Source organism: Sebastes umbrosus, chromosome 5, assembly GCF_015220745.1.
Source record: "Sebastes umbrosus isolate fSebUmb1 chromosome 5, fSebUmb1.pri, whole genome shotgun sequence".
Taxonomy (NCBI): domain Eukaryota; kingdom Metazoa; phylum Chordata; class Actinopteri; order Perciformes; family Sebastidae; genus Sebastes; species Sebastes umbrosus.
In genome coordinates, this window is record NC_051273.1 from 27,511,851 (window position 1) to 27,525,211 (window position 13,361).

The 13,361-nt window shown below is 39.5% G+C and overlaps 1 protein-coding gene across 1 annotated transcript in view; it reads left to right on the plus strand.

Annotated features, from left to right (window-relative positions):
* LOC119488906 (adenylate cyclase type 1-like) overlaps positions 1–13,361 on the plus strand; it is a 56,802-nt gene that overhangs the window by 29,270 nt on the left and 14,171 nt on the right. The window contains exons 9-12 of the mRNA XM_037770912.1: positions 4,433–4,627; positions 7,822–7,919; positions 8,174–8,258; positions 10,513–10,602. Of these exons, the coding sequence (XP_037626840.1) occupies positions 4,433–4,627; positions 7,822–7,919; positions 8,174–8,258; positions 10,513–10,602 (468 nt within the window). The remainder of the gene's footprint in view (positions 1–4,432; positions 4,628–7,821; positions 7,920–8,173; positions 8,259–10,512; positions 10,603–13,361) is intronic.

Sequence of the window (13,361 nt, forward strand, 5' to 3'; positions counted from 1 at the left end):
ATCTCCTCTAATAGCATTAGCCACATTGTTACATGATTATCCAAGTAGCCAAAATCCTAGCATTGTGACACAGTGGAATGTCATAATGGGTTTATGACACTGCATTTGGGCAGAAGAATATTTAATCGTATGATATATGATAAATTAGATGCAGATTTTTGATGACCTAAAAAAGATGCAATGCTACGTTAGTTTTCTGTCCAATTGAGTACCATTATCTACCATTTTCTGGTGACTGTAGCTACTCATGGTGTAGTTGTTGAAAGTGTCAGTCAAAATAAACCGGTTTTCATATGAGTCTGTGAAGCTGTATGATGTAATATATGTTGTCTAGTTCAATCTGAAAGCTGCTGGATAAGAGCTTCATTTCTGCTGGCACTTCCAAAATCCTTTCCATGAATTGTCTGTACACAGCCTGGAAGGTATTGTGGATATATCATTTGATAATTTGTGCAAATGAAATACTGTGTATTTAGTATTACAAATTAATCATTTGTATCCTCAGATTAATAGTTCTTGTGTACAACAACACGTACATGCTATGCATTGTGCTAGTTAAGAGCAGTGATTCTCAAAGTGGGGTCAGGGGACCCCCGGGGGTCCGTTGTACTCTGCCAGGGGGGCCGTGAAATAATTTGCTATAAATTATAAAATTGTGCTGTATCATCAAAAAGTACATTATGTACAGATGGGGACCATTTGCGCCAATAAAACAAGCATATTGTGTCAATTTCTACCACCCACGTTAGCTTTGGGCCAATAGAAACTCTGATATGACTATGACACATCACGTCAATCTGTCATGGATCCGTCACTTCACTCAGGGCGCAACGAACTGTTCCTGCTGCATGTGTTTTCAGATGCTAGTAAACAAAGCCATGAAGCCAGCCAAGCTAAAGCGACATCTGATTACAAAGCATACCCTTTAAGGGGTACCTGGTTCCAAAAAGTTTAAGAACCCCTAGTTTAGAGGACTGGCACCATTTTATTCCAATTCAAGCACCATATAGAACTACACTGGAACAAACGTCCATTATCGAGCCAAAAAAATCAGCCAGGTGCAATTACTCATTGTGTCTCTATAAATCCCCTTGTTTCAGGATGTGTTAAAAGCATTTTTTTCTTGACACTAGTGTAGCAATCTACTTTATTCTGTTTTGTTACTGACACTCATTTTTATGATACATTTTACAAAACTGCGGGAACATTGGCATCTTTACAAGAAATACCTTCAGCCTTGAAAGATGAAATTGAGACTGAATGACTTGTTAAGATGGATGTAGAATCTGTAGAAACAGAACAGTAATTATATTACGACCTGTGTATCACTTCCAGTGAGGCTGCATGATTAAGTGAGAGAGCCTGATTTTATTTTGTAGAAGCCAGTGTAAATTTGAAGAATACTTCACCTTCTATTTATGATACTGTACTCCAGCTGTCAAAGACCTGTAAGTGAGACGGAGATGACTGACAACCCCTCTAATAATAGCTACAGTTCAGACTTTAACTAAAAATAAGTACACTGTACAGTATGTGCTTGTTTTATGACGGATAACGCACATATAATAACATGCTGTATGGTATAAAAATGGCTTACAATATTACCCTGTTGCATAACAGGTGATTTTGTTTATTTCATACTGTGTTTATTGGCTTTAAAATGGAAGGAGTCTCTGTCTGTCTGGTTGTCTGTCGACAACCGTTCATCCGATCAACTTCACACTTAAGGTGGATGTTTTGCTGAGGACTCAAGGTGTAGTCTTGAGTGTGAAGTTGTTTGGATGAGTGGTTCTCGAGAAAGCTGCAAGCAGCAATACCGGAGGCCAAGCAATTGGCTGAACGGGCACTGCACTATTTTTGAATAAACAGAACAAACATCCACAAAAAACCTCCCTCCCATCTCAAATCACACAACATCCTTGGCAAAAAGATAAACTTGTTAAAACATAACATTAAATATTAACATCAAGTATGTAATTATTGATAAAGGGAGTTAAAAAAGCAAAACAAAACTTGTTGTATTTATTGCAGCCCATTTGAACACCAGTTCGTGAAATAGTCATGGAATCTAGTGTATTTATTCATATACATAGGTAATTTCCCATTTTTTTCATGATGGTCATTAGCACAAAATCAATTCTTATGCAATCCACGTTTATGTAAACCGGGAAGTATAAAGACTTCTAAACTTAAGTTACTTAAGTTATTTTAAGCCAAACCACCTTCTTTTCCGAAACTTAACCAAGTAGTTCTGTCACGTAACTTCCGTACTTGAGTTACGTCACTGCCGGTGTTATTTTATCCCAAATCGTGATCTTTTCTCTAGCCTAACTAAGTAGTTTTGTTGCCTAAGCCTAATCAAGTCGATCTTTTCCTAAACCTAAGTAGTTTTATTTTTAAAAGACTGCAGCGGAAATTGACACATACATCACGTGTTGCTGGACATTTCTTAGGAAAATGCACAAAAAACATGTTGTTGAAAGTCGTTCTGAGCTGAGCTATTTGATTTGTGTATACAGACACACATTTTGTGACTATTTCCCGAACTGCTTTGAGACTGTGTTGATCTATTGTGAAAGAATAACTAATGCAGGTTTTGTACTGCTAATGTGCTGCTCTGTACAGTTTGTTGCACAGATAATTCTGGTTATTTTTCAACTTGGGCCTTATTTTAGTTTCTGGCATCATGACAACTGAGCTTTATGACAAGCATCTCCCTAGGTCCACAAGACTTCCGTTAACTCCATCAAACCCAAAAGGCAATTACTGTAAAATGCACAATAACATTCACACCACAGTGGAATCTGCCTACATTTTATTTAATAATTACTGCCTGAAGCTTCAGTTTGTTGTGACATTAGTGTTAAATGAACCAGCAGCTGGCAGTAGTTAGAAACTTAACAATATCAGATAGTAAATTAGACCTTTCTAACTGAGACAGATCAAACTGTCCTCTTGTTCATGGCAAGATAGCTCTAAAATGACTGGATAACTAATTATTGTTAGCTTTAGTCGTAGTTTGACATTAATGCTGATATTATAGCATGCTGCCATGCTACGTGTAACATTATAACTTTGCCCAAGTTAAAAGTAATGGGCTAATCTTAGCATGGTAACAAGCTAACAATGCTAAACTTTCTAAACATTAGCTAATTTAACTGTGAGAATGTTGACATGTTAACACAAGCATTAAACCCAAGCTAACGTGCTGAATTGATAAATGTTAGTTACATGCTAAATATCATCGTTTTTACATTATGTCTAGCTTAACTGTAGTGTATAAAATGCTGGTGCCAGCTTGTCACAGCGTGTTCCTGTGCTTGCAGTCACTGTCATTCCTCTGCAGCATGCAGTTTGTTTGTATTCTTTTACCACAGAGTTACAAATGAGGTTATAAACCTTCGGTTTGAAGTAATCTCTCTTTGATAAGCAGGACATGTGGGGAGTTTTGCTATTTGCAGGTAAAAGTTGAACAACGATCACAGGATCATTGTCTGGCTTCAGTCACAGACTGACTGGTCCAAGTGTGACTGAGCCCTCACACACACAGGTGTATTTAATCACATTAATCATCACTACTTTGTATTTAGGTTTACCGGTCCCAGGGCTCTGGTTGTGTGCATGCTGGCTGCTTACTGGGGCACTTAAATTGTAGTCGCAGTCAATTGTAATTGCAGTCAAGAGTCTGGGATGTCCTAAATGGCTGTTGTAGGCCTATAGATAAATTATCTGTAACTAGGACATTTAAAGGCTATCTGCTTCCAACCAGAGAAAAGTTGTCCATGCACTGATATCCTAACTTGATAACAGAAACTACTACTTTGGATTGGCTGAGCCTGTTGTATTGTCATTTAAAACATATTTTTCATATTCTTGCTTTACAATTTGGATTGATTTTCTTTTATTAGGCTTTCATCCTTAATTTTATTATTTATTTGTTTTTCTTAATGTGACTTGTCAAAATGTCTGTCAGTGAAAAAGGCTTATACTTTCTATGCTTTCTGTGTATATGCATTGCGTATACTGTACGTCCATGTGTGTATTTGTAAACCTGCTGGTATTCATGTTTTTAAAATGTTATATGAACAAACTTGAGCTTGTTTAACCAACAGTTTAGCTCACAACCCTCCAAAGCCAAACTTTACATTTTTTCTACCCCACCAATGGTAACGAAGTGTTAAGTTTTCTGTCAGTTTTTCATCAAACTACCTAGGTTTTTTTGTTGTATAACGAGCATTGCAGCCTCACAGGGCCAGGCCAACATGGCTGTAGGCTTTTTTTATCTGATGTTACAACAAAACCTTACAGTGGTAAAATGCTGACCTCACACAACTCAGCATTGGTATGCCTCGCCACACCAGTCAACTTTAACACATCCGACAGGCCTCGCCTCTGCAGAGACTGATTGTGTTGTCTACTTGGTGTCTGACAGCGGAGAGCCCTGCGGACTGCGTCAGAGAAGCTGAGGAGTCGGACGTCCTTCTCAGCCGCCGCCGTGCAGCAATCCCCAGGAACACGAGTCAACCGCTACATTGGGCGGCTCATTGAAGCGCGGCAGACCGAGTCTGAGACAACAGACCTCAACTACATCACCCTGTTCTACAGGAGCAGAGACAGGGAGCGCAGGGTGAGGACACACACCAGAAGAGAAACCAGTAACTTTGATTTATATTTACAAAATGTAACAAATGTATATTTTCCTCATCACACATAAGGTAACCTGCTTCGTGACTGCATCCACCCCACCCCCCTTATTCTCTCACTACACACCCTACACAGTCTCTAATTTCTAATTTCTCCCCTTTCTCCCTCTCTCCCACGCCTGTTGTCTATGATGTCTGTATGTGTATGTGTGTGTGCGCGTGTGTGTGTGTGTGTGTGAGGAATCCACCCACCCTCTCAGGAGGGGGTGCAGATAATGATTTGGGAACGTCTGAACGGCACACGTGATATCTTTCTCCTGTGTCTGCGTGGGTAGAGCCATAAAGGAGACACAGAACAGGGACGGGTTTGTGTGTGTGAGTGTGTATGTGTGTGTCAGTATCTATGTCTGTGTCTCTGCCTGTCTGTAATCTAGACATTCAAACTGGTAGCAGAAGAATTAAAACCCTATACACAGTAAAAACTTATTTTTAACATCCTTTACAGGAAAGTGCCACCAGCAGAAACAAATTAAGACTCAAATTAGTGTTTATTTACTCCCACGCATCTATAGTAAAAAATATTTCTTTCATAGGACGCTGCTAGAGTTCAGGACACATCGTTGGCCCAGAAATATAGATCTAACCACACGTCAGACTTCTACATCTGATGGGAACGTTAGATCGTTTCATATCCAGCTGAATAATCTAGATTTGTTCATTGTCAAGCTTTAATCTCATGAAGAAATAAAGAATAACTTGTAGGGCCCTGCCAGCCCGGTCTCACCAAATGGCTTGCGAATGACTCAACAATTTGTAAGTAATTTTGCGTGCAATAACTATGCCGTCCTTGCAGTCTGTATACTGACTGCAATGTAAATGCATCCGCGTGAATACGATACACTCAGAGGTAGTGATGTAAAATAAAAAGTGAGAAAGACTGCTCATGGTGGGCCGGAGGCGAGGTGGATTGGTCAAATGGGTCAAACAAACACAGGACTTTCAACCAGGAGACTGGTGTTTGTGTCCCAAAGTGTTGCTGAGTTATTTTGAAGCTACTTTAGTGACGTTTGTGGAGTGTTTTCATTACTCATGTTACGTTGTTTTAGGTACGGATTTTACTTAGTTTACATAGTTATTTTAAGCCCAACCATAGTGTTTTTCCTAAACCTAACTAAGTGGTTTTGTAGCCTAAACATAACGGTGACCGTTTCACTTATATAAACGTGGTGTTAAATGACGCACAAAAAGCCGTTTCACAATGTTAACCCCATGGCGTGAATTGGCATGTGGAAAGCTTAAAATGCGTCCTCAAGACACGCGGAATGTCCTTAAAATGTAGTGCTATTTATACGCATCTTATGAGATCTGGTTAGCTCTGCCATGTGGTGAGATTTAAATATTATATAACGTAAAAACAATAAACCTAATGTCTTGTATAGGCACCAGCACAGCACATGATTGGTCCTGCTGACTTCATCATTTCCCAATTTCTCTGCACATGGCCCCAGAAAGGTCAGTCGGTAGTCGGTTGGTTGGTCCATTGCCACGACTCTTTGGCCGTAAAATATCTCGACAACCAATGGATGTATTAATTGCCATGAAATTTAAGACAACTTAAGACAATCATGGTCGATGTTAACTTTTGGTCTTCAGTTTTATCTACTTTACCAATGCTTGAGTTTATGAGTTTGTGACCTTAATCTGGATTGGGGAGTTCCCATCCTTCTGTCTTTTTGGTTAAGTTGTTTTTTGGTGAGTTGCTGCAACCAGTGAAGTAGTTAAGTGTCTCCAGGTCTTGTTCTCAAGGGTAAGATGGAGCGTGAGAACAGAAGGTGGAATTAGCTGTCCCAGGTGGGTTATGCTTGAGGCTGAGTCTAAAGGTGAAGCTCCATCTACACTCCAGATATCACCTGTGTTTCAGGAGCTTTGGGTACCAACCAGAAGGATAAGATCATGAATGCAGGCAGGTAAAATTAACTTCCCTCATGGTGTATGTCTAAGCTCCTCCTGAGGGAGAGGGTAAGGGGCTCAGATATGGAAGTGTGAGATGCTACGTCTACACAGTGGAAGGTGCCATTTCAAGTCGACTTTTGGAGGTGTTGTGGGCATGTCAAACTTTAATGACACCTAAAGTTAAACCAGTCTTGAAAGATTCTGTATCCTAACAACACCTAATCTTCCTTTCACACCAAACACACAGGCTTACATAGTTTGTGAGGGGTTGGACATAAAATGAAGAGTTACGTGAGCTTTAGCAAGGCAATAAGGATGTTATTGGTGGTACTTTGGCCATAAAACCTGGCAGAAAATCAAGGTAGTGTGTACTTTCATAGCTATGGTTAGATGACGTATGATTCTAGGAAGACTCATGCTAATGTCTCTGCAGGTCTTTGCAGAGAATGGTGGTATGGATAACTATACATGTAGGTCCCAGAGTTTTGCACAGGAGCCGACATGCACACCTCCGAAATCTGAGTGTCAAAAAAGCTGATTGTTTGATCCGACTCCTGGTGGTGGTTGGAACAACCTTGAACAGCCATGCAACTGTCTCCCATGCACATTTGCTGCAGCCCTAATAAGCATGTTCCAGCCTAAACCAGTGGGCAACCTCTGGTTCTGAAAGTGAAGCCAATGCTGAAGTGCCTTAAACTTGCATTCTATCTGATAGCCAGCAGGGGGCGCCTCCTCTGGCTGGAAAAGAAGTCTGATTGTCTGATTTATTACCTCAGTAAACATTGTAAACATGAGTTTATGGTCTCAATCGCTAGTTTCAAGTCTTCTTCAATACAGCATGATGCTCATTTAGTAAATTATGGTCCCATTTAGAGTCAAATAGACCATAAATCAGGGTATGCTTTAGGGCGTGGCTACCCTGTGATTGACAGGTCGCTACCACTGTGTTGTCCGGTCAGTCCACAAACTAATGGGTGATGTCACGGTGACTACGTCCCCTACTTACATACACTCTATGGCCTTAACGCAAATGCTCAAGAGAGCACAACCACACTCAGTCTTACACCATGTCACACTTGTGCCTTTGATGTGAAAGCAATGTAAGGGTTCCCCATGGAAATGGATATTTGACCTGCTCCTGCCTAGCCCCAGATAAACATCTGAAAGGATGGATGGATGAAGGCTTCTCATGTTGACACTTTCTCTCTGTTTTGTCCTCTCTTAGTATCACCAGGTGTATGACGACCATTTCATCAGTGCGGTGGTTCTCTCTCTGATCCTCGCTGCTCTGTTTGGCCTTATCTATTTGCTAATGATCCCACAGTACGTACACACCCGTCCACACACACACACACACACACACACGCACACACACACACACACACGCACACACACACTCACACTCACACTCACACTCACACTCCACTCCACATTTGCAGTTTGTCCATTCGTGTAGCGTAATTGGATCGATCTTGCTGGGGTGTAGTGAGACAATTAAAAAGGAAGGTGTTTTTCACTGCAGTCAGTGGAAAAGTGGGAAAGCCCTTCTCACTCCGGTCTCTCCTCTTCTCTCTCAGGGGGATGCTGGTGCTGCTGCTGCTGGTGCTGTGTGTGTGTTTCCACGTGTCCTGTGTCATGTACCTGCATCTCACCAGTGTTCAGGTAGGACTCCCTGACCTCCTCCTCCTACAGGATGCTACTCAGAAACCTGACTCCTGGTTTGCACTGATGACACGTTTTCACATGATACCACCCTCTTTGACACAGCTGAGTGGCAAAACAGTGCATCATGTTTCTGATTTCTCGCAGTACCGTAAAACAGAAAACAAATTCATATATTAACAACGAAGATGGCAGTCAGTCCATCAGTAGCGGATGCTGAAATTTATTATTTATGAATAGTCTCTGCTCTACATTAGGCTAATCAAGTCAAGTCAAGTCAAGTCAATTTTATTTGTATAGCCTAAAATCACAAATTTGCCTCAGGGGCTTTACAATCTGTACATGAAACGACACCCTCTGTCCTTTACAGTGCGACCCTCTCATTGGATAAGGAAAAATTCCTCACCCCAAAAAAACCTTTTAACAGGGAAAAAGGGAAATAAATTAAGAAACCTCAGGAAGAACAACAGAGGAGGGATCCCCCTTCCAGTATGGACAGAAGTGTAATAGATGTCGCGTGTACAGAGTAACAACATAATGAAAATACAACATAGACAATCCATATGACAAAATGTAATACATATAATGTGAACATATGTGAGAAGGTGGATCTAACAGGATGTCAAGCAGCTTGAAAGAATCAGAATCAGAAATCAGTTTATTGCCAAATAGGTTTTCACATACAAGGACTTTGCCTTGGTGTTTTGGTACTAATGGTCACAATAAACATAGTAAGAAAAAAGGAAAAAAAACAAGTAAAAATCAAGAATCATAAGTATAAAATACAAATTTTAAACAAAAACAAAAAAAGGTAAATTATAAATGTTTTAAAATGAAAAGAGCTGTAGAATGTGCAATTGTGCACAATATGAAGAATATGTGCAATGTGCCTTTAGACATTTTAAAGCACAAATTGTCGGTCTGATCAAAATCCTTAGGACTTCATGTGGCAAAATATTGTAAACTCAAGGGTCCTGATTAAAATGTGAGATGAGTGAGATGAGAGATGTTAAAATATTCCGTTTGTCTCATTCAGAAGGCTGTGTGCTTGTTTAGTCACAGCTTAATACAAAGTATCACTTCACATTACTTCTCCTTAGACTGTAAAAACGTCCTGAACCTGTCTGTTCAGCCCATTGAACAACAGCTATATACACACCATTTTAGTACAGTTTAAAATAACTATTACTACAAAGTTGTAGTGCTGTTTGCTTATACTAATTTTATCTGATCTAAAGGTCTGAGGACTGAAATGTTATAAATAAATTGAGTGATTGACAGTGTGCGGGATTCTTTGACAGCTCAGTTTTTGATGTAATTCTTTTTCCTCTGTAAATGCACGACTGTCGGGCTGACTGTTACATATTTGCAGTGGTGGACAGTAACTAAGTACTTTTATTCAAATACTGTACTTGAGTACAATTTTGAGGTACTTGTACTTTACTTAAGTAAATCCATTTTCTGCTAATTTATACTACATTTCAGAGGGAAATATTGCACTTTTCACTCCACTACATTGATTCTAAAGCTTTAGTTGCATTGCAGATTAAGATGATTAAATATAATATATTATTAGAAATTATATCATATAATTATTATATAAATTATTATTATTATCATTATTATTATTTGTATTATTATTATTATTATTATTATATCTAATCAATAAATTGCTATATATGATTATAGATAACCTACCCAGCAGTATGTGAAGTAGTAGTAAAATTTGCTCCATCTTTGCCTGCTGCAACATTAAATTGATGAACACATCCGTGCATCAATAATTATAATCTTTATAATTATAATGTTCTGAAATAAGTCATTCTGCACAATGAGTACTTTTACTTTTGATACATAAATAAGTACATAAGTGAAATGTTGAATGTTTTTACTTGTAAGAGTATTTCTACACTGTGGTATTGCTACTTCACCTGTAGTAAAAGACCTGTGTACTTCTTCCACCACTGCATACTAGCCAGGTCAGGTTGGAGTGACTGTGACGTCTCCTATATGCTTTGACATCGCGTTCATACCCTCTATATATGACATCATGCTACATTGAACTGTCATCATATCCTTTAAGCCTCTCCTCTAATGGGCCTGCACGTAATGAGCCACACCACAAAATGCACCCATTTCATTTCCACTCCTGGCTAATGATGTGTCCAAAATGCTATTGAGGTAGATAAACAGGTGCTTCATTTACTGACTCGTTCTGTTTTCCATCCTCCCCTTCTCTTCCCTCTGGTTTTAGTGCCAACCGGGCTGCCTCACCATCCAGATCCGAACAGTGCTGTGTGTCTTCCTCGTTCTGCTCACCTACTCTGTTACCCAGGCCTGTGTGGTAAGTGTGTAGTTTTATATATACAGTATATAATAATTACTTAAAGGAACAGTGTGTAGCATTTCGAGGGCTCTATTAGCAGAAATGGAATATAATAACTATGTTTTCATTTGTGTATAATCACCTGAAACTAATAATCATGTTATCGTTGGCTTAGAATGAGCCCTTCATATCTCCAAAGGGAGCGAGTCCTCTTCACGGAGTCCACCATGTCTCTCCGCCATGTTTCTACAGTTGCACAGAACAGACAAACCAAACACCAGCGCTAGAGAGAGCCTTTCGCATTTTTACGTTACCTAAAGGCCACCGTAGTTCTCCGACACACTTGTGAAGCTGCGATATCGTGAGCAAAACCGTGGTATGGATGGCCTTCGAGCAAGGAAAATGGCTTTACCACGGTGTTGCACTCGGCGGCTCACGTTACAGCAGTCTTGGAAAGGGAGGAGCGAGCGGAGGGGTACTCAGTTGGTTGCAATCTGCAACCACACCACTAGATGTCGCTTAATGTTTTAAGATTTTTTGTTAAGCACAATATCATACAAGATCAATTGAAAACACTTGACAGTGTGATAAGACAATAAAAAGGTTAAAAACAAATAAAAAAATATAATTCAGTGAAAAGTTTGACAGTGAAAATCTTTACTCAAGCTAGATTTAACTTATTAATAATGTAGTAATAAATAATAAATAATGTATTAATTGCTTATAAATGCTAAATACAGGGGGTTAGAATATTGCAATCATCATACAATGGCGTAAAGGCCTGAATGAAAATAACGATAATAAAACAATACAAGTACATAAAACAGAACAAAGCCTTCGAGTGAGAAACAGTGTCATCATTTCGTTGCCATTTCAAGTCTCTGCAGTAAACGAGTTGGCAGAGTCACAGCCGAGCAGATGGTGCCGCAGAGTCTCAGAAGAATAAAACATTTATTGTTCAAGTGTAAAATACCAATTAAAATATTTTAAATGCAAATTGGTTGTTGTCAGCGTCGGCCCCAGAACTCGGTCAGGCTCTGATGTGTGTGTGTCTGTGTGTGGGTGTTTGACTACTGGAGGTGTAAAAATACATACAGTTTTATGAAGCAAAGGTGTAGCAGCAGGGATGTAGTGCATCCACTCTTCCCTCAATACAAACCTCTGCCATCAGGAAGTGGCAAAGTGCCAAAACAACCACTTGAAGCTATGGTTTGTTCCAGCCTCCATCTAGCTGCTGAACTCTACTGATAAATCTTTGTGCAACAGAGCAATGTGCAATAAATACACAAGCACTTTTGCACTTGAATCTGCTGGGTTGTTAATGCCAAATGTCTCCGTACTGTATGTTTTAAGATGGTTTCATGTTGTTTTTGTGGTGTTTTTTATTTAAAGCAACAGACTGTAGCACTGTCCAAAGATGAACCAGATGAGCCAGAGCCTAAAGAGATGTCTTAAAACAGCGTGTTGAAGAAATTCTGGGGTGCTTTGAGCTAATTGCTAACATCAGCATGCTCATAATGAAAAGCCTGACCCGCCCTACTTTGCTTCTGGTTGGGTTACCCCAACATTCTTACCCTAAACCTAACTAATCTCACTCGTCATGCCTAAACCTAACCAATCCAACCAAGGAAGACATTCACAATGAGACCGGAAGGACCGATAATGTCATTCTGCATAATAATTAGCCACATGCTTCTGTTTGTTGCACGGAGAGCGTGTATTTTCGGCTTTCAGAACAATGGGCCGTTGGAACAGGGTTGTGTCTAAAAGGTAAACTACAAATTGCGCAAATGTGCAAAAACTCTTGCGAGACTCGCTCCCCGACGACCGATCATAACCTTAACTATTCAAGGTCAATGCCTAACCTTAACCATCTCGCAAGAGTTTCCCAAATTGTGGGTTACCTTCTAGACACGACCTTGGAACAGTCGGCAGTCCCCGGTCTGGGTTTTTAATATAGCTTTTTAGCTACTGTCAATGCAGGTGACACTGTGTAGATATCGATTTTTCAGATTGAAAGTCTACCACGATGCTCATACTCATACCTGTCCGTTAAATATGAAGCTACAGCCAGGGTGCTATTAGTTTAGCTAGCGTAAAGAAAAAGGAAAACAGAGGGAAGCGAGTCTGGCTCCGTCTGTACAAATCCATCTACCAACACCCAGTGGTGAAGGAAGTATTCAGATCCTTATATTACTACTCACTGTAGGTAAAATTACTAATCCCAATCTTTAAAAATATTTTGCAAGTAAAAGTGCTGCATTAAAAATCTAACTTAAGTAACAGTATATAGCTTAAGTAAGCCTTTAATCAGGAACATATACTTAAAAGTAAAAGTCAATGAACAAAAATGTGCCCTGTGACTGTATAGTATAGGCTCATGCATTCATGTAAAAGCAGGATTATATTTACTGTTGTAGTTGGTTGAGGTGGAGCTAAATTTTCACTATTTTGTATAGGACTGTAACTAATGATTATCTAGATTATTATGGGCTAATCAGCTGGTTATTTTTTCCTTTAATTGATTTTAAAAATTCTGAAAATGGTGAGAAATGCTGTTTTACCCAGAGCCCAAAGTGACACCTTGACAGTGTTTGATTTGTCCAATAGTACAAACATTACGTGCATTACATTGTCTTTTTTAGTCAACTTATTTCAGAGCTAAGCCCCCCCCCACAGTTTCAGTTAAGACACATTTATATTACTATAAATAGGTTAAATCCACCTCTCCAGCATAACATGCAGTAGCTATCTTATCAGAGTATTGCATCATCATA